The sequence below is a fragment of the Phalacrocorax aristotelis genome, chromosome 3 (genome assembly GCF_949628215.1).
Source record: "Phalacrocorax aristotelis chromosome 3, bGulAri2.1, whole genome shotgun sequence".
In the NCBI taxonomy this organism is placed as follows: Eukaryota; Metazoa; Chordata; class Aves; order Suliformes; family Phalacrocoracidae; genus Phalacrocorax; species Phalacrocorax aristotelis.
Window position 1 is genome coordinate 61,892,387 of NC_134278.1, and position 19,498 is coordinate 61,911,884.

A 19,498-nucleotide genomic window follows, 5' to 3' on the forward strand; every position below is an offset into this window, starting at 1 on the left:
GCTGTTTAGCTATTAATTGGCAGGCTCCTGCACTTGCTACGGGATTTGCTTGCTTTGCTGTATATTAGAGTCAAATAATTGTTAGTGGCTGCTGCTTGCTGTACTGTTTATCATCTTACTTTGCTGTGCCTGGGAACATTTTGATAACAGCACTGGCCATGTGCCTGCCCTGGCAGATGGCCAGGGCATTGCTGCTGTCCCTCTACTGCTATAGTAGTAACCCGTTGTTTGAGTTGCATGTTGGAGGGAGTACTACAGCAGAACCACCTGAACAGAGGACAAGCCTCTCAAGAAACCCTGCAAGTGTGACCCAATCTGAATAGGCTTTGGCAGCCAATAGCTCCACACAACACGCTGCCTGTCCTGTCCTGAGCAACCATAGATGGTCATGGAAGAACAGAACTCAATGGATGTTTTATGGGCATTTTACACAGGTGGCTCATGGTGTGAGAGGGTAACATCTGTCTATATAGCAAAGGGTGGGCGGGGCAGAGGGGGTGATTAGTGGGGGTGTACTGGATAGTGTGGAACATGAGCATGACACAAATAGTATAGAATAAGGGGTCGAGATTGTACTGGTTTGGGCTGGGATGGAGTTAATTTTCTTCATACAGGCTCATGTAAAGCTATGTTTTGGATTTGTTTTTATAATTATCAATATTATAAATTTATTTATTATAATTTACAGCTCATGCAGTGCTCAACTTTAGAATCAGATCAACATTTGAATAATTACACTTGCATAGCCCTAGTAGGCTCTGAAGATACATTTTCATAACAAACAACCCTTCCATTAAACACCAAATTGAAAAACAAATGGATTTCAAATTGTACTTAAACAAAACCTTTTTATTTTTTATTGAATTTGACTTGGCGGTATATCGTTTGCTTTTAATGAGAACATCTATCACTACTGAAAAAACATATAACAAGCTGAAAGAAGTATGTGACAAAAGATGGATTAAAACTAAATGGGAGGAATCCTCTGGTGCTAAATAAGGGGAGAGACCTAAAACCATAAGTGTGACACAGAGCAGGAGTTAAACTGTCTACTTGCACATTGGTTTTGTTTAGTATATTTATCTCTTTGCAGATAAATACTCTGGATGCCAAGCTTTTAATCAAACAGTTGAGTACTTGGATTTGTGTCATTTCTGCATTTTATTGCGGGGCAATGTATTATTCCTAATCTCCAGTTAAGAGTTTACCTAATGCTGTTTGTCCTTCTCTTGAGAAGTGACAGATGGGTCCTCCATGCACAGATAATGCTTTTCACCCTTTGAACTTTCTGAGTCATTTTTCTGCTTACTTCGACTTCCTGCAAACTTATCACTGATGCAAAAACCCACAAAAAACCTGTGAACAAAGTATGTACACACTTGAAGGAGGACTAGCGTCTTAGTCACAGCTAACCCAGCTGGGGAGGCTGAGGAATGCAGCACATGTGCAGCTGAGAGGCAGATCTCGGCGAAATGGAGCTTCGGGATGTTACCACCAAGGATGAAAGAGAACGTTTGGATGAGATGTCTTTAAAACAAACAGAGTATGTGAAGAAAAAAACCCTCCTGATATACCAAGCCATCTGTGCTGTAAGTAGGTGCTGTTCTTCAGGGCTGCTAGTTTAACAATTCTCAAATTTGAAAAACTTTTAGAAGTTCACTGTATTAATCTTCAGGGTAGCTTGGTAATTGGCACTTAAAGTTTTACAGCATGAATGCACTAACTTCACTGGTAGATTTCTGAAGTTCTTCTGGTACTTACCAAGCAAACTTGTTTTTTTTTTTTTTCTGGTGGTGCACTGCACTTCTTGTTTTACTATGAAAACCTGACAGTTCTTTTGCACAGCAAAGTCATTGCTTCAATACTTTATTTTATATATTTGTTTAAAACAAATATGTTTGTGGCCAAAGCAGCCACTCTTCCTTTTTGCTTACTTTTTTATCTTTGGATTTGTCATTAACAAACCGGAACGTGTAGGAAAGGCACTGGTGAAAAACATTCAGGAAGCAAGGCATAGGGAAAGATCAGTGAACTGTTTCGTACAGTATTGTCGGTCCCACATCTCAAATATATTGACTTTCCTTCTTCCCCAGGGCTTCAAGAGTCTTGCAGCTGCCTTGGAAATAATGTGTAGGAGTTTTGTTATGCTTTTTAAATCATTTGTTGTAGCCAATACACAGTTTTAAGCTTCTGTTTGTGACCACAAAAGAAACAAACATTGCAAGTGTGTATACGTACATGTATATGTTTGCACAAGCTCTTGCATCTGTAAATTGGAATTTAGAGAAAATGACAGGTACTGATTCGGGAAAGACTTAATTTTGAAAACAAGCCTATGAAAAAGTGAGTCAAGTTATGATACTCGTCAGCTCTATATCATCAGAAAAATTCCATGTAGAACAATTTCCTGTTTAATGCTGCATTGTGCAAGGATTGCATAAAATATGAGGGAAATATTGGAAACTGAGAAAAAAAAAAAAGAAGGTAAAATGACAGACATTTTTTCCTTAAGTCTTCAGTAAAAATAACTAGATCATGAAAAACAATTTGGGAAATATGCCTAACTATGAAGGAAAGTAAATTAAGTAAATTATACTTGGAAGAGTAAAGTGAGAAATTTAAGTATCCTAAAACACTCATTTTTCAAATTCATTAGTTTTCAAATGCCTACATATATGATAAAACAAAATCTAGATATTGGAGGTATAAACTGTTAATATTCTACACCATTTATCTATGTTTTTGATAAACTATATGCAGTAAGTACTTCCTTGGCAACTTTTTCCTGAAAGCTTAGGCAGAGAATTGTGTACTCACCAATAGTAGTCACGCTGTCTAGTCAGTCCTCCAGAGAACAGAGAATATGCATCAGGAACAACTTTTTTATGAATAAGCAGCCACAGTCCTGAATTTAGACAGGGAAGTTAGCTGTGGAAGGTCTGAGGATTTGAGTAGGTGCTACCACTGTTATTTCACCTTAAGGATGAATGTCCCAAAATCAAGAGTCTTTGTGTAAATGCTGTAATAAACGCAGCATCTGTCTACCTGCTGTGAGTTTTAGGGTTTTACTTCAGCTCTCTTTACTTCAGCTTGCAGCAGTGGGAATGTTTGCTTCTGTAATACCTGCGCTTCAATTCAGTATCATCTATTTATTTCAATTACAAATGTGAGTTTTAATGAAAATGGAGGGTAAAACCATAGTGACCTTTAAGGTGAAGAGTGTGTGCCCAGGTGACTGGGCTGAACTGTACTCAGAAATAAGACCTGTTAGGTTACCCTGGCAGCGTTATCTTCCCTCCCCAGAAAGAGCGGCTGCTGTTCTAGTGCAAGTGTGTCCCCTGATTCTCAGTCCTTGCTGACTGGATGTAGGATTAAACTGCTGCCTTCACTCCTGGGGCCCCTCTTCAAAAGACTTCTTCATTTCTGCCACTTTGGGCAATCTTTCCACACACACTTATCCCATCTGTCTCTCTTACCCAGTTCTCTCGCCACTTCCATTTCCATTCCTACTTTTGGGGTATTTCTCCTGCACAAAAACCAGGGAGTGAGGAGAGGAAGAAGGTAAAGATGGGAGAGAGACAGTGTGAAGGAATTAACTTTGGCGCTGCTGGTGTTTGGTATTGCTTGGGGAAAAAATCAGTGACGTGAGGCTGGAGAGGGTGGGCAGCAAGGGAGAAACAGGAAATTCTTGAGCACTGTTGCAGGGAGCATGGCAGCAAGAGGAGAAATAGTGGGGTCTGGAAGGAGCCCCTCGATTGTATCAGTCCAGAGGAAGAGGTATATGCCATGCCAGTTGGGTCTCTGGGTTGTCGCTGTTAGAGGGCTAGTTGGAGTGTGCCACACCCCTGACTTTCTGGCTTGCGTGCCTGGATCTTCCCGGTCTATGGGAAAGAATAATGTGTGCTTGGACTGTCCTGGTGTGGAGCTGCTCTGTGACCAAATTTTACAGCCACACCTGAGAACTGTGCAGCCCTTCCTGCTGCAAGAATTCTGCGCAGCACCTGAAAGGCAGGACAGGCAGTAACAAAGAGCGTAGGATGTTTTTTGTGAGCAGGGATGGGTGAAAAGTAATAGGATGGTGTACATGCACTTGGTTATATCCTGCCCACACACACAGTTTTTCTCAGCTCTTTACAATTGCTGTAGTCTCAGTTAAGAGGCTCCATTACAGTAATACTGGGAATGAGAGTAAGCATCTCTCATTTCCACTTCATTTTGAATCTTAGTATTTGCTGGAAATGGCAGGAGATAAAAGAAGGCTCTGAGGCAAAAATGGGAAGTAAACTGGGCTGGTTTATGGTGACATTCTGTGATCTGAATTTTCTTTCCCATCGTTGCCTTAGTGAACGGCATACACTATGAAATACTTTGAGAGGGTAGTCACTTTTCACTGTGCTTTTCAGACGGCATAGGTCACCATTCATCTTGAGTGTCTGTTAAGCTGATAGAGGCTTCCTCTGCTCTACCCAAATCTCCCAAACTTTAGGCTGCTTTCTGTTATGGGGTTTCCTTGGGCTGTTCGTCTCTTTCCAATTTCCTCTAACTTCACTAACAGGGTGACTTATTACAAGAAACTGGCATGCGGATGAAAATTGGACAATAACAGCCTCAGTCCAGCTGAGTGTCTTAAGAAATGCCTGTGGACATTTCAGGAAAATACAGAAGCTAAATAATAACAATTTCCTTCTCTTTACACAGACTAAGAATTTGCAAAACAGGTAAATATATTGATTACTTCCTACTTTCTTCCCCAGCAAAGACTTCCCCAAGTACAACATCAGACTGGCCATAGGTTAAAAGTGCAGTATTATGCCATTGTCTTGTAAGCAGTTCACAAGATTATCCTGTCTTCAGGCTCAGAATATCTCCAATTTTTTGATGAACAAGTTCAGAGAAATTATTAGTTCATAAGCAATTATATGTTCATAGAAATAATAATCACACAGTTAATTTGTAATAAACCTAACAGTTTATCACAATTGTGAACTTCAATTTTCCTGTGTCTGTGTGACAGGTTCTGCTGTGTGCTTTGGTGGCTGTATCCCTAGGACTAGGTTTAGGACTAGGACTGAACCGTGGAGACCAGGAACAAGGTATGTTTTATGATACTTCAGAATAATTATCGCTGAAGCTAGATCTGGTAAAGACCTTCAGCAAAGGTTCTTTTATAGTGTAATGTAAATGCTCTGTGAACATTTATCACCTGTGAAAAAGTTTTGTATTTTTCAAGTTGGGTTGTATAAAAACTGTACGCTCACAATCTATACTTGAAAAACCTATCCTAAACCACTGAGTGGCTTGGTTCTCTTTGCAGAAGTGTTAAACCTAGTTGACAACAGGTTTGTAAATTCTATTACAATAATACATTTAGGAAATTTGAGATAGGAAATATCTTATTACATATAATACCTTGCAATTATCTAAGCAATATGTTTTGTAAAAGAGAACCTGGTGGACAGCAGGTTGATCATGAACCAGCAATGTGCCCTTGTGGCCAAGAAGTCCAAAGGTATCCTAGGCTGCATTAAAAGGAGTGTGGCCAACAAGTTCAGGGAGGTTATCCTCCCCCTCTACTCCGTCCTGGTGAGACCACATTTGGAGTACTGCATCCAGTTCTGGGCTCCCCAGTTTAAGAAGGACAGGGAACTGTTTGAACAAGTCCAGTGGAGAGCTACAGAGATGATCAGGGGGCTGGAGCATCTCTCTTATGAGGAAAGGCTGAGAGACTTGGGTTCGCTCATCCTGGACAAGAGAAGATTGAGGGGGATCTTATCAATACTTATAAATATCTGAAGGATTGGTGTCAAGAAGATGGGACTGGACTCTTTTCAGTGGTGCAAAATGACAGGACAAGGGGCAACGGGCACAAGTTGGAACACAGAAAGTTCCAACTAAACATGAGGAAAAGCTTCTTTCCTGTGAGGGTGACAGAGCAGTGGAACAGGCTGCTCAGAGAGGCTGTGGAGTCTCCTTCCCTGGAGACATTCAAAACCTGCCTGGACACAGTCATGTGCCCCCTGCTTGAGCAGGGGGTTGGACGAGATGATCTCCAGAGGTCCCTTCCAACCCCTACCATTGTGTGATTCTGTGATATCATTGGACCATCTTTGGGACTCACACTTTGGGTACATTAGGCATAGTTCAGGTGGCTAATGTTAAAACTGATTATGAATTTTCTCTGAAAACTTCAATTTATGTAAAGCTATCGTAAAAAGGTGTTGTGGTTTAACCCAAGCCAGCAACTAAGCACCACACAGCTGCTCACTCACTCCTCCCACCCCAGTGGGATGAGGGAGAGAATCAGAAGAGCAAAAGTAAGAAAACTCATGGGTTGAGATAAGAACAGCTTAATAATTGAAATACAATAATAACAACAGCAACAGTAATAATAATGTAATGAAAAGGAAAACAACAAGAGAGAGAGAAGGAAGTGAAACCCATGGAAAAAACAAGTGATGCAACCACTCACCACCCACTGACCAATGCCACCAGTCCCCGAGCTGCCCCCCAGCCAACTCCCCACGTTAATATAATGAGCATGACGTCATATGGTATGGAATATCCTCTGGCCAGTTTGGATCAGCTGTCCTGGCTGTGTCCCCTCCCCTCCTGGCTTCTTGTGCACCTGACAGAGCATGGGAGGCTGGAAATGTCCTTGACTGTAAGCACTGCTTAGTAACAACTAAAACATCAGTGTGTTATCAACATTATTCTCATGCTAAATCCAAAACACATCACTATTCCAAGTACTAGGAAGAAAATTAACTCAATCCCAGCTAAAACCAGGACAAAGGGGGATAATGCTTTTATTTTCTGGAATGTTATTTTTATTAGAAAAACAAAGTAGCATTTTGATGTCAGGAGGTCAAGTTGGATGAGAACAAACACACCACATAGTCAATTAAATAAAACACTTCTTTTAGAATCAAAACAATGATAGTCTCATACTGAAGGGGTTCAAGGAAGCACAGTCTTTCTCATTCCTAATCAATACATACTGAACTTGTTTACTTACTTATTCATCAAATACTAGCTCCTTCTGAGACCTTTCAATACTATGGGCCTAGCGAATAGGAGGAGATGGAAATGTAATTGCTTTTTGATGACACATATATTGTATTACAACTTCCCGTGTAACATATGTAGATACCCACAGCTTTAGTCTTTACTGACTTTTAACTGAGGAATTTGGTCAGAGTTGTAGTAAGTGAAAGATGGCACCAAATCATAATGTTACCATTTTGGTGCCCCTGACTGCAGGCATTACAGAGCAACCCTAAACAGGGACTGACTACCTTTATTTGCTGCTTTCATAACTAGACCTACCTGGGAAAGATGAATTAGCAACACATGGTATTACACTGCAGAGTGGAAGGGAAGCCTCAAGCCTGAGTGGCACACACCTTTGTGTGGTTGCATTTGTTATGAGGACACTGGGAAAGAGTGTGGCTGTTCAGGATGAAGGGAGTCATGGTCAAGACGAGTGCTGGCGGCTTGTGGTCTTGGGAGAAGGGGCCTGGAAAGGAGTCAGGAGGACCTGACTTCTATATGTTAATCAGAAGATAATTTGGTGATAGTACACTCAATTCTGTCTGTATATTCAAGGTAAATTGCCTTATAGCTCCTGTAATTATGACAATTATTCCAAATTAAAGTTAATGAAATACTAAATTCCTGATCTCACATAGTTATGTAAATATTGTAAAGAAATTAGAAGCATGGGTTGCAAATTATGAGGGGTATGAACAGTTCCATTGCAGACAGAAGAAAAGTTTATATATTTTCTTAGACTCACCATGCTGTATCTATATAATTTTAAATCAGGTAGACTATCTGAACAACTTTGAGTTGTTCAAAAGCCAATGAATAGAGGAAAAATTAAATCAGCTACTCTAAACTTCAGCCAAAAAAGCACAGAAAAACTGTTTGCATATATTGATGTAAATTTGTGAAAAATCATAGCTCTTTCTTGACAGAACAGACTCCAGTCATAAAACAGTTAACCCTCAATTACTTCTTTCTATCTCTACTTTTGACAGATCCATTTATGCACATTACATATATTGTTTGTTATTCTAATTATTTGCAAAGCTTTCTTGCACTCAACCAGAGTTGTTGATGTAAGCACTGAAACCTCAAGGTACGTCATGAGAACTTTTTACATGTGACACAAGCTGGCTAGCTTGAAAAAAAATCACTTTAGCTCTACATGGCTTCTATACAGTGGATATTAAAGCCCCAATTTTATAGGCAGTGCACCCTGCAAAAGCATGAACCTTTTGGCAACTATAATAGAATTGCACCAGCAAATCTGAGTGATGCCTGGAGATTTGGGGTTGTCTTTGGGTGTCCTTGGGAGAGCCAGAGCTCCTCTTTCTCCCTGCACGAAGGTGTCAGAGCTGTGTTGAGGAACTGCATAGCTCCATTTCCAGCACAAGGCCCCTCATTTGGACCCTTTTCTTTCTTTCGTTCAAAACAACCAAACCTGCAGATTTTTAAGGGATGTTGTAACGATTATGTGGGAGAGGTATGGGTAGAGTCCCAAGTGCACTAATAAGCATTATAGGTCCTGCCCAGCCCCCTGGGGCTGCCCCCACCGAGCCCACAGCCCAGGACCTCATGTCAGCCCCCTGGGGCCATCAGCCCCAGCAATGTGGCAGCATAGCTGTCTCCAGCCCCCCACAGCCCTGCCCTGCCCGGCCATGGCTTCCACCAAGCCAGGCCCACCCACAGGCCAACAGCCTGGCCTTGGCCTATCTCCAGGGAGGTGCCCAGGGCCTGGGCTGGGGCTGCCCCGGTGCCCTCTGGCTGCCCTGCTCCTGGCTGGGGCAATGAGACGGGCCCTGGCTGCCCGGCCCTGCCCAGCTGGCCCTGGGGAGCGCCCTGTGGCTCTGGGTGCCTGGCCCTGAGGGAGCCCCCATCCCATGCAGCTCCCTGGTGGGTACATTAGGGAATGTCCAAAGTGGGAGTTGCTCTTCTTCTTGCATCCTGGACCAGAGACACCAGTTTCCCCCTGCTCATACTGGGAGGGTGGGACACCTGAACATTGCCCCCTGTGCCACCGGACCTGGGAAGACCTGCTGCAGACACAGCCCTGCCACAGGCTGTGGGCAAGCACAGCCCAAACAGCCACCAGGACCTTCAACATCCAGAGGACTTCCAATGGCTTTTGTTTCACCTTGCTGACCCTTGTGCTAGTGACCACATAGGAAAAGGAGTCGGGAAACGGATTTGGGAAAGAATGTTTTTCCCCACAGCCTGTGTCTGTGATCCATTTAACTGACCTGCCTGGGACAGGGTTATCTGAGGACTCAGGGTGGCTGCCTTCTCCTTACAGTCAGCTGCAGACACAAGTGCAACGAGGTGCACAGGGAAGAGGTGCCTGGCTGCTGGTGCGACAGCGGCTGCAAGGAGCGTCAGGACTGCTGCTGGGACTATGAGGACACCTGCATGGAGCCAAGTATGTTCCCTTGCAGGCAATGCTTATTGCTTTCCATTCTATTTTGGGTTCGTTTTTTTCACATGAGAGCAATAGGAAAAGGAGAAATTCTCATTTTTATACAGATATACAGAAGCTATGTCACATTTCCTCTGGGAGGGAAGGACGTGGCTTTGTCAAGTTGCTGCTGCACTCAGATGGCTAGAGGGCCATAACTTGGTGACCTGGCATGACACGAAATCTTCCTGTGTCTTTCTCAAGTCAGATACCTGTATTTCGCCCCCAGTGGATAACCAAAGCATCTGCAGTGCATATTTCTTGGTCTGGATAAAGCTGTGGATGAGTGTGAACAGAAATCATAGGTTATCTTTGACTTGGGCCTTGAAATAATGCTGCTGTGCTGGCTCCTCTTGTGCTTTTGGAAATGCGTGGGTGTTTCCTGGCCAGGTGCACTCTCGGCCTCATGCAGCACTCGGTGGGGGCCGGGGGTCGGAGGAGTGCACTCATCTTCCAGGGCACCAGCCTGGCTCTGCATTCGAGGCCAGACTTCTGTCCAGTTACTCTCTCTGCTCTCCCAGCAGCTGCCTGGATGTTTCTTCATCTTTACCACTTTTTCTGCCCACTTCAGCCCTTACATCTCTTTTTTTGCCGTCTGCTGAAAATCATGTGCAAGAGCAGGAAAAAACATCTGTTTCCTTCTCATTCTCTTCTCTAGTAGAAATCTGGGTTTGATTATTTTTTTTTTCAGATCTTCCTGGTAGGGTGGAAGGCATTGAACAGGGTGACTTTGGGGACCCCTTTGTGAAATAAATTACTCTATGAGTCTGTGTTACCATTCAATGGCCACAGAAGTAGACTTTACATGTTAAATGAAATCTTAAGTTTTCCTTTAAGATAAAACTTCTAAAGCCACTGAAGAAGGATATATAAATTACAGTTCAACAAACCCCCCTTTTTTTTTTAACATGTTTGGGGAATTTCCATACAAAGGAGTTTACGTAAGGTTTTGTGAACTGCATCATAATCTTTCTCTTCCAATTTTCAGCCCAATCTTGGAGGTGCACTAATTTCCGTTGTGGTGAGACACGGATACCTGGAAGTTACTGTTCTTGTTCTGATGACTGCTTGCAGAAAAAAGACTGCTGTGTAAACTACAACATCATTTGCAAAGGTAAATCAAAAGTCCAACAGTTTTATGTATAAATTGTCCTGTGAAATAAATAGATGGGCAAGCATGGCAAATATAAAGGTAGATGCATTTGTTTCTCAAGACTAGAGTCTTACAGTGACGTTTTAGGAAATAAAGATGTTTTGAGGTGGAGCTTTTGATATCTTTTCGGAATATTTTTGTTCATGGCTGATTGTTTCATACAGACTCTGGCTAAACACATTAAGAATAGCACTAGTAAAATCAGAATACAGGAAATATACCTGAGGAATAACGTGGTACCTGTTATCAGAATTCCTTTATATTGTGAGGTGGAAGAGATTTAAGGCAACTCCTGCAAAATTATATTTGCCACAAAAATGCAAATTAAAGCTAAAAGCACTCAGAAGTTTGACTGGGTGCCAAACTGATAGGGCTGACCTAGCTAAGGTCACTGCACATCCCTGCCTTTGGCTGCTTACTGTGAAAGAAGCTTTCTGTGGTGAGCCAAGAACTTCAACAGTCACTGCTTCTTCTTTTTTCTTTATATTTTTTCATTTCTTGGATGCTTTCCTTCTTTCTTCTTTTACTGACTTCCCTTTTTCTTCCAAAGAGATGGGCAAACATTATCGTAAATGAGTATAGCTGTAAAGCAGGTGGAGAATATTCAAAGGAGAACGGGAAGAATTACTTGAAATTTGGAAGCCATGGTCAACGATGAAAGATTGAAGGAGTTTGGGCTTTTTATAGAAAAAAAATAGAAAAGGCTAAAGGGAGCCCTGGCAATCATCTCTAAATGTGTAAGTAGTATCTGCAAAAAGAGAAGGCAGTAAGCCACTGTGGACAGGATACAGTTTAAATGTTTTCCATTTAAAACCAGACAAAACTTAGGCTAAGTTTTCATAGTGATTTCTTCTCCATTTTATTTGTTTGCTCGTCTGTGTGGTATATGTGTTTCGACCAGGAAACTTCTTTGTTGTTTGAGTTGCATTGTTTAATGCTGACTTAGTATTTTCTGTTGTCCTTTCAGGTGAAATACCTTGGGTGGAAGAACCATGTGTATCACTTGAAACTCCTCAGTGTCCAGCTGGGTAGGATAAAAGAATTTTGTCTTCTTAGGAAATAAAATCATTGTGATGGTCAGGAACACTCCAGTGGCCTGAAGCAGGCCTTCATGAGGTTTTCATATTTACTGAGAATAAGATTCCTGCCCTGAGGAATATTATACAGAAGCAGTTTGTGCTATCAAAGTTTTTTCTTTCTAAAACCTTTGTCATTTTGTTGCACATTCATGTACTATTTACAGCTGAGAGCAGAGTACAGGAGTTCAAATCTGGATTGAAGGTTGATTTGCAAAGACCTGGAAAAATTATTAGAGTTATCTCAAGGTTCATGTATCACAAATTGTTCATAGTCCATTTTATGTTACCATATTGTATCTGTGGTAATTTGGATAAATCACCTTATGCAGGCTGTAATAACAGTTAGAATCTGTGATTGCAGCTCTCTATCTAAGTAACAGGGGTTTTTTTACTTGAATTATCTGTGGGGAAAAAAGGTGTGTTAAAAAGGAGGTGATTAAAGTAGCTATATATCTACAAATGGTAGAACATGATAATTCTGATGTCCACCTGTAGATATTTTGCTATTTGTGCACTGTTGCAGAATCATAGGTAGAGGCTAGGCAAACTCAAAGTTTAAAAAGTTGTTCTCAAAGAAAAATTAATTATTTTCTAGTTCAGGTATGGTTTTTTTGATGTTATCCATTATTCTATCCATTTTACTGCCAATTTAGTTTAATTATAGCAATAATACCTTTAGTATTGTCACCTCTTCATGGAGTCCTGCACGCGCCTCCGAACATAGGTATAAAAATACACGTATTAGGTTAACAAATAACTTTGTGATTTAACACAGTTTCATAGACTAAAGCTTGGAAACTAGTGGAGAAGGGCTTCTTTAAGTGCTCTAAACAGCATTGCTGTATAAAGCTCTGTTTAATTTCAGATTGTTTTATAGAAACTGTTTTTGTACAAACTGTTCATGCCAGTGTAGTTCTGTGTTTTGAAAAGATCACTGTGAATGAAAAACAAACTGGGATAGGCATTACTTTACTGCCTGTTGTGAATATATAACTTTTTTTTGATAGCTACCACTCAAAGTATTGCTCAAAAAAATGGTTTGAAGTCAGTTAACAGTAACTGCATTTAATCAATCATTTTCTTCCCCAATAGTTTCCAGGCTTATGTGGTGAACCATTACCATAAATTACAAATAGTTGAGAATTTTTTTAGACATTATGTCTTCAAACTACATATTTTAGTTGTATGTTTACAATTTTTATGTTTCTTTATATGTTTCTAAGGAGACTGTAGAACATATAATGACTGTTAACAAAAAGACTGAATTTGCAGAACTAGATGACTTGATCCTACTGATTTTGCCACTTTGTGTTATGAAGAAAGGTCCTATAGCACCAGAATTTTATAACTGTATCTTTCTTTAGGAGTCCTTTTAGGCTGGTTAAGAGAAGGCACGTTTAATAACTTTGAAGTTTATTTTCACAGTTAGCACCTCCTAGTTAGAATTTTTATAACAAGAATTTGAACACTGTTCTAGAGAACAGCTGCAGTTTGTGCCTATTTTATCATACCTACTGTATGAACTCAGACCTGAGGCTTTTATCCTTGTTTCTCTGCATAAAGTCTTCCGCTAAGCACATTAGCAGATGCTGCATTGCTTTTGTAGCTTTGAGTTGAGTTTGTCAGGGGCCTTGAGGCAAAAAAACATGTTCTCCAGCTCTGTGAGAGCTGGGAAACTTGAAAGATATAATCCACAAAGAACATGGACTGATTACTGATGTCTTCACAAAGGGAATGTGGTATGGTAAGGGGCTAGCGCAAATCTGGCATTGCAAGGAGTTTCCCAGCACTGAGGCCAATTGACCCTAACTGCTTGCTGGGTGATTGCTGTGGTTTCACAGCTCTTGTGCAACTGCGCTGAAAGATTTTTAAAGATGCATTAAGAGACAAGAGACAGAATTCAACCCATTACTATGTACATATGTACAGAGGGACTTTGGCCATTCTGTACTCTGGGCTTGTATTTGGATGCTAGTCTGCAGCATTTGTATTTATTTGTATTTGTAATTAATTATTTCTAATGAAAAGATTAACAAAACCCAGTTTCTTTTCCTAGGTTCTCTTTATGCTGAGTAGCTTGTATTTTATTCCTCCAGTGCTTTTTCCAGGAGGATTGTGTATTTGATCTCAAAATTGAACTATTTGTTTATCTCACAATGTGATTTTAATTCTAGGAAGTATACGGGAATTCTGGATCCTGCTTTTAAAAGTAGAATTCATATTGTTGATAAAGGTCTTAACAAGTCACCAACTCTCCAAACTCCTTTATGATGACAAACTCATATTTTCTTGTAGGTTTGATCTGCCACCAGTTATCCTTTTTTCAATGGATGGGTTTAGAGCAGAATACTTGCAAACTTGGAGATCTTTGCTGCCAAATATTGAAAAACTCAGTAAGTTACCAAGAATGCTTTGACTATTTTCTTTAAGTCTCCATGCAGCCTCTCCAGTCCTGTTTGCTGTTGTCATGCATATGTGCTGCTCAGCAATAAGAGAATCACAAATCAGGTCTCCCTCATCAGTTGTATATATTTATTATTATATGTTCTATATTAATTCTTGTATTTGAGTGCACAGCAAACATGACTTTTTTTAACACGGTCTCTGATACTGCTCAGCAACTTCTTATTAAATGTATAGCTTGAAATGTACATTCAAATACAGTTTAGGACTGAAAAAAAGTTCCAGAGAAAGATTTCCTGCATTCTCTGTACACCACTGAAAAATTCTGGCTGATAAGGATATCATCATTAAAGTATAATATGAAGAGAAAATGCATTGGGTTATTGGGAAAACTCAGTCTCAAAGATGTGCTTTTTAAAGTCAGATTTTTAAGTTATTAAAGAGAAGCTGCATATTTAAAAGTATATCAGTGAATATTACTATATTAGACATAAATGCAATATAATTTACATATTGGTATAATTTAATATATTTATATGATTGCAGTAAGGTTCAAGTTAATGTTTCCCAGTGTTTTTGGATATTGGGAGAAGTTGAAGAACTTTAGCTTGTGCTATAAAGGGCTCTAAAAAGTGAGACCCATTAGTGCGCACTTTGTTAAAATTTTCTGAATATTTCAGAGCTCAGCTATCAAGATACTTTGTACCTGGACAAAATGTCTGCATGTTTATTCATTTCTTCTCAGCAGTTAATAGTCTAAATTGATAGTGTTTGTCCTGAATATATCATATTCTGTTTCTATTGTGCTCATTTGAAAACTTCACATGGATGTTACAAAGTACTACATTTTACTGAATAGTTAACAGTCTTATTTGTGGATTACGAGGGTATCCAGAAGCCTGAACTTGAAGCAGCGTGCAAACCTGACTTCTTGTGCAGGCTAGTCTTTGATGTCATTCTGACATTGGAAGGAACTTGAATTGGTGAACTAATCATGCAAGCAGAAGTCAGTGTTCAGTTCCAGTCTTTTGAAATAGGTGAAAAGGAAATGCCAAATTGACAAAAAGAATGAAAACCACACTACATGTACGTTTCCAATAAATTATTTCAAACAGGAACAGATCTAATTCAGCATTACTCATATTTGTGGTCAATTTAGAGAAATACACATTCATGCTTATAATTCTCAGAAATCCACAGTGTAAAGGAAAGGGAAATTCCTTTCTTTGCAAAAGAAAAAACATAACACTGATTTGTAGCATAAAATATTTCCTCTCTATTAACTCCATTAGCCTAGGATTTTCAGTAGAGCTAATCAAGCTAGTTGTTATAGAATATGTACACTATGAGTGTACCTCCTTTACCATTCAAGAGAGATCCATAAAAGATTATGCTGAGTTTCTCATGTATTTGTCAATTATTCAGCCCTTCCTTAAACATTCTTTAAGCCTTTTTTTCTGTACCACACTGGAACAGTTTTGTAGAATAATTTCAGGCTTTTATTGTTTAGTTGAGGTTGTTTAGTTAAAATCGGTTTCTGTTCTTTGACCAAACTCTGTACATCAAAGAATAAAGTGTGTTTGAGTGTGAATCAAATAATCATCTGATTACAGCTTAATACAGAAATGTTTTTACCCATAAATTAGATTAAAGAATGTCATTAAGTCATCTTCCAGTCTTTACACCTTTGTTTTGTGTGTAAATAAGTTGGATACTGCAGTAGATTTAGACATTACAGATATTCAGGCATGGTAAGTGCCTTAGATTGCTGAGAAGTGATGCAATGTTTGGAGATGAAGATAGAACACCTGGGGTGGGATTCACTCCAGAGCAGGACACCTACATTTAGCTATGTTCTTGGAGGTGTCTGCATGTGAGATGTCTACACGCTTGTTGTAGTCAGTGTGTTTATGATTAGTACAGTCTGTACAGCACAGTGCAAGAGCCTAAGGAGCAAGTCAGCTCAACCAACAGACAGGGTGCCACAGGACAAATTGTTGCCTTAACCTATATTTGTAGTATACTTCAGAGTGTGGTGGCATATCCTAGGTGGCCTTCAGCTGCTGTGTGATCTTGCATCAAAACTGCCAACTTTCATGCAGATGTCTTGGATATCTGAGGGTATCTCCAATGGCATGGGACTCCAGAGCTTAAGCAACTGAGTCCTTTCCATGCAGCTAGTCACCAGACAGCTCTGCAGAATATCTTGCCCTGGCTGACCTGAGGCTTCAGTCTCATTGTGTAAACATATATGTCTATTTGCCATTGTAGGTATTAGAATTACCCAAGACACTCATCTGGGTTGGGTTGGCAGGCAGGACTTAGGAGCAGCATCTGAAGGCCAGGCAGGATCATTAAAGATGTCTCAAATGGCCCTAGGTGTCTAGGCATTAGGCAGCTGAATTGAGTGTCCAGAGTCCCTTGATTGCAAAGGGACAGTAGGCCTAGCTCACAGGGAGACACCAGAATGTATGCGTCTTAATTTGGAGTCACATTTCCCCTGACAGCAACTGACTGTGGTGATATTTTTTGTGTTTGTTTTTAAGACTGTTAGTTTTTGATTAAAAAATATTATATGTAAATTTATATTAATTTCATGATCTGTTGCAGAAACATGTGGTACACATCCAAAATACATGAGAGCTGTTTACCCCACAAAAACCTTTCCAAACCACTATACTATTGTCACAGTAAGTAAGAATTTGCTATTTTTCCTCTTCATTATCTGGATGAGATAGAAGGGGGTATGTGGCACCATCTTTCTGTGGGACATGGGAACTCAAAATATAGGAATAAAAGAGAGAGAGATATGCTGAAATAGTACATGCAGGCATGACCTATGTGGCGATATACGTATGCTATCTGATACTGGCCTGTGAACCGGTTATTCCTGATCTTTGTCAGTCTAACTGGATACCGATGAGTATGGGTGAGGACACAGCTATTTGATGAGAGTGTGCATTAGGATGGGTTTGGCAGCTGATATACAGCCGAATGACGTATATGGTACTTAACCTATAGCACATCAGGTTTTAATCGGGCTGGGGAGAAAATAGGGAGACTCAAGGGAACTTGACAGGTACGCTGAATTCATTGGCGGGAATGTGAGTTAGGAAAGCATGTTCTGTTTCTGTGATAAAACAGCCCTAAAAATAATTGTAACAATGCAACAGTGTGCATAACAACATAGTTTAGGCTCCATTTGATTTCAACATTCAGCATCGTTTTTTGTATATTTTCATTTTGCAGGGATTGTATCCAGAATCTCATGGTATTATTGATAACAACATGTATGATGTAAACTTGAACAAGCATTTCTCACTTTCGGGAACAGAAAAGTTCAAACCTTCATGGTGGAAAGGGCAGCCAGTAGGTTTATTTCTCATCACGTTATTTCTTTATGTATAGAGTGGCTCATGTGCCATATTATAAAACAAAACAAAAAGAGAATGAAATGCAAAGCTGTGTGATATTTTGGCAGCACGTGCTAAATATCCTGTAGGCTTCATATTTATAGGTTGCTTACAAAACAGTTTGGTTTTTAGGAAAGTAAGAGAACTCTTAAAATGTGAATTCTAAGACTTAAAAATTTCTCTTAATGTGGCAGTTAGTAAAAAAGACTTAAATATTTCAGTTAGTATTGGAACGGATTTCTTGCCACAGGAAGCCACAGTCAATTTTTAATATGGTTTTATTGTGGGGTATTTTTTCTTTGTCTTTTGACAACCAGCTACAAAATGAAACCTGAAAATCGACTTCCAAATTATATCCATTTACAAATACACTTACAAAGTCCAGGCATATAAAAGCAAGGAAGAGAATAGCCAAGAGCTCTTCTTTCAACTTCATGATACATTCCACTGGCATTTGCCACAGGAAAAAAGATCACTACCTGTTGCCAATTATGGAAATACCTATATGATTTTTTGCTATGCTCAGAATAGCCAAGAACTGGCAACATAGTGGCTTCCGTGCTACTGATTTTTCTTCAGAATGTGTATGTAGAAAAAAAACTCCAAATCAGATATGGTCATTAGGCAACTGTGTGATGTGTGAAAGAAAAAGGAGGAATGCATGCTTGCAGCCCATATTTGTGACCCAATTATGTATTTTTACTTTGGTGATCTGAGGTCCTCCAGTGGTGTAAATGCCATAAAATCATTTGTATCTTTACCCGTAGGTCTGGCTGACAGCAATGTATCAAAATTTGAAAGCAGGCACATTCTTTTGGCCAGGCTCTGATGTTCCAATTAATGGAACATACCCCACCTTGTACCAGGTATTCAATGGGTAAGTTTTTATAGGACTTATAATAAATTCCTGTAAATTACTCCAAAATTCTAAATTGCCATATGACAGTTGAAGGAAATGAGTTGTAATATTTTTAAACAACATTCTGAGAGGTAAGTGCTATGTCACATTATCCTTGTTTTGCCATGGAACTGCCACTTTTAGCTGAAATTTTCAAAACCATTTAGGGGATTCACAATAAGAAAGTCAAATGTATATTATGCTCTCCCAGAAACTTTGGAGTTTCAGCCAGCTGCAAACCACTGATGTCCCACTAGGAAGTCATCTAGGAAAGCATCCTATAACTGATCAGTGGCCGCTGCTAAGCTATACCAATGATTGCCATATTTCCATACATAAAATCTGCACATACTATACAGCCCTTTAAAAATACTTGTGCTTGAGAATAAGCTTTCAGATAACCTATACTCTGAGACGATGAACACAAACTTGGAGGCAAAAGGGTATAGAAGGCAGAAACTAACTGACGAGGGGATGCTGGATAGGGAAGCTACTAAAGGAAGATGGGCTCTAGTTCAATTTCCTCTGGTCTTGCTTGCATGCGTGATAATATGCACATGGTTGCTGAATCATAGGTCTGTATGTTTTGTTTTGTAAATTCACAGGTTACACAAGTCAAAATATACCAATCACCTTCACAGTATTTTTTTTTTGTTATGGAAAGTATTGGTATTAGTAAATTATTTCTAAATTTTCATTATGTTTTCAGTAAATCTCCCATGATTCTTCACATTTACAAAGACAATCTAAAGCAAGAAGTCTTTCACAAGACTTCTTGTAAAGTCTCTATAGATAACAAAGGATTTGCAGTGATGTGTAGGATTGGTGCTCAGAAAACACCCAAATACTGTAGGTAACTAATATAAAGCTTGTGTATGAGTTTGGGGGAAAGCAAAACTATTAATGGATTAATTCCTTCATAGGAAACAAAGCATGATCTCACAAAGATTTTGCTGGGGACATTACTTGCTTTTAAGATATGAAAGACCAAGGCTTATACATGCTGGAAATAATAAAAATTACACTGACTTATACTTCAGGTTTATGTCCTGAACT

At 39.7% G+C, this 19,498-nt stretch overlaps 1 protein-coding gene across 2 annotated transcripts in view; it reads left to right on the forward strand.

The window, feature by feature from the left end:
- Window positions 1-204: 204 nt before the first annotated feature.
- The window catches only part of ENPP3 (ectonucleotide pyrophosphatase/phosphodiesterase 3), a 50,701-nt gene continuing 31,407 nt past the window's right edge, over window positions 205-19,498 (forward strand). The window contains exons 1-10 of one of the 2 annotated variants that reach the window (XM_075087647.1): window positions 205-434; window positions 1,238-1,589; window positions 5,015-5,093; window positions 9,338-9,460; window positions 10,485-10,610; window positions 11,617-11,677; window positions 14,024-14,121; window positions 16,742-16,821; window positions 17,381-17,500; window positions 18,312-18,421. In XM_075087647.1, the coding sequence (XP_074943748.1) occupies window positions 1,473-1,589; window positions 5,015-5,093; window positions 9,338-9,460; window positions 10,485-10,610; window positions 11,617-11,677; window positions 14,024-14,121; window positions 16,742-16,821; window positions 17,381-17,500; window positions 18,312-18,421 (914 nt within the window). In that variant the 5' untranslated portion in view covers window positions 205-434; window positions 1,238-1,472. Of the gene's footprint in view, window positions 435-1,237; window positions 1,590-4,555; window positions 4,719-5,014; window positions 5,094-9,337; window positions 9,461-10,484; window positions 10,611-11,616; window positions 11,678-14,023; window positions 14,122-16,741; window positions 16,822-17,380; window positions 17,501-18,311; window positions 18,422-19,498 lie in introns of those variants that run through there. The other variant, XM_075087648.1, reaches the window with a different exon arrangement.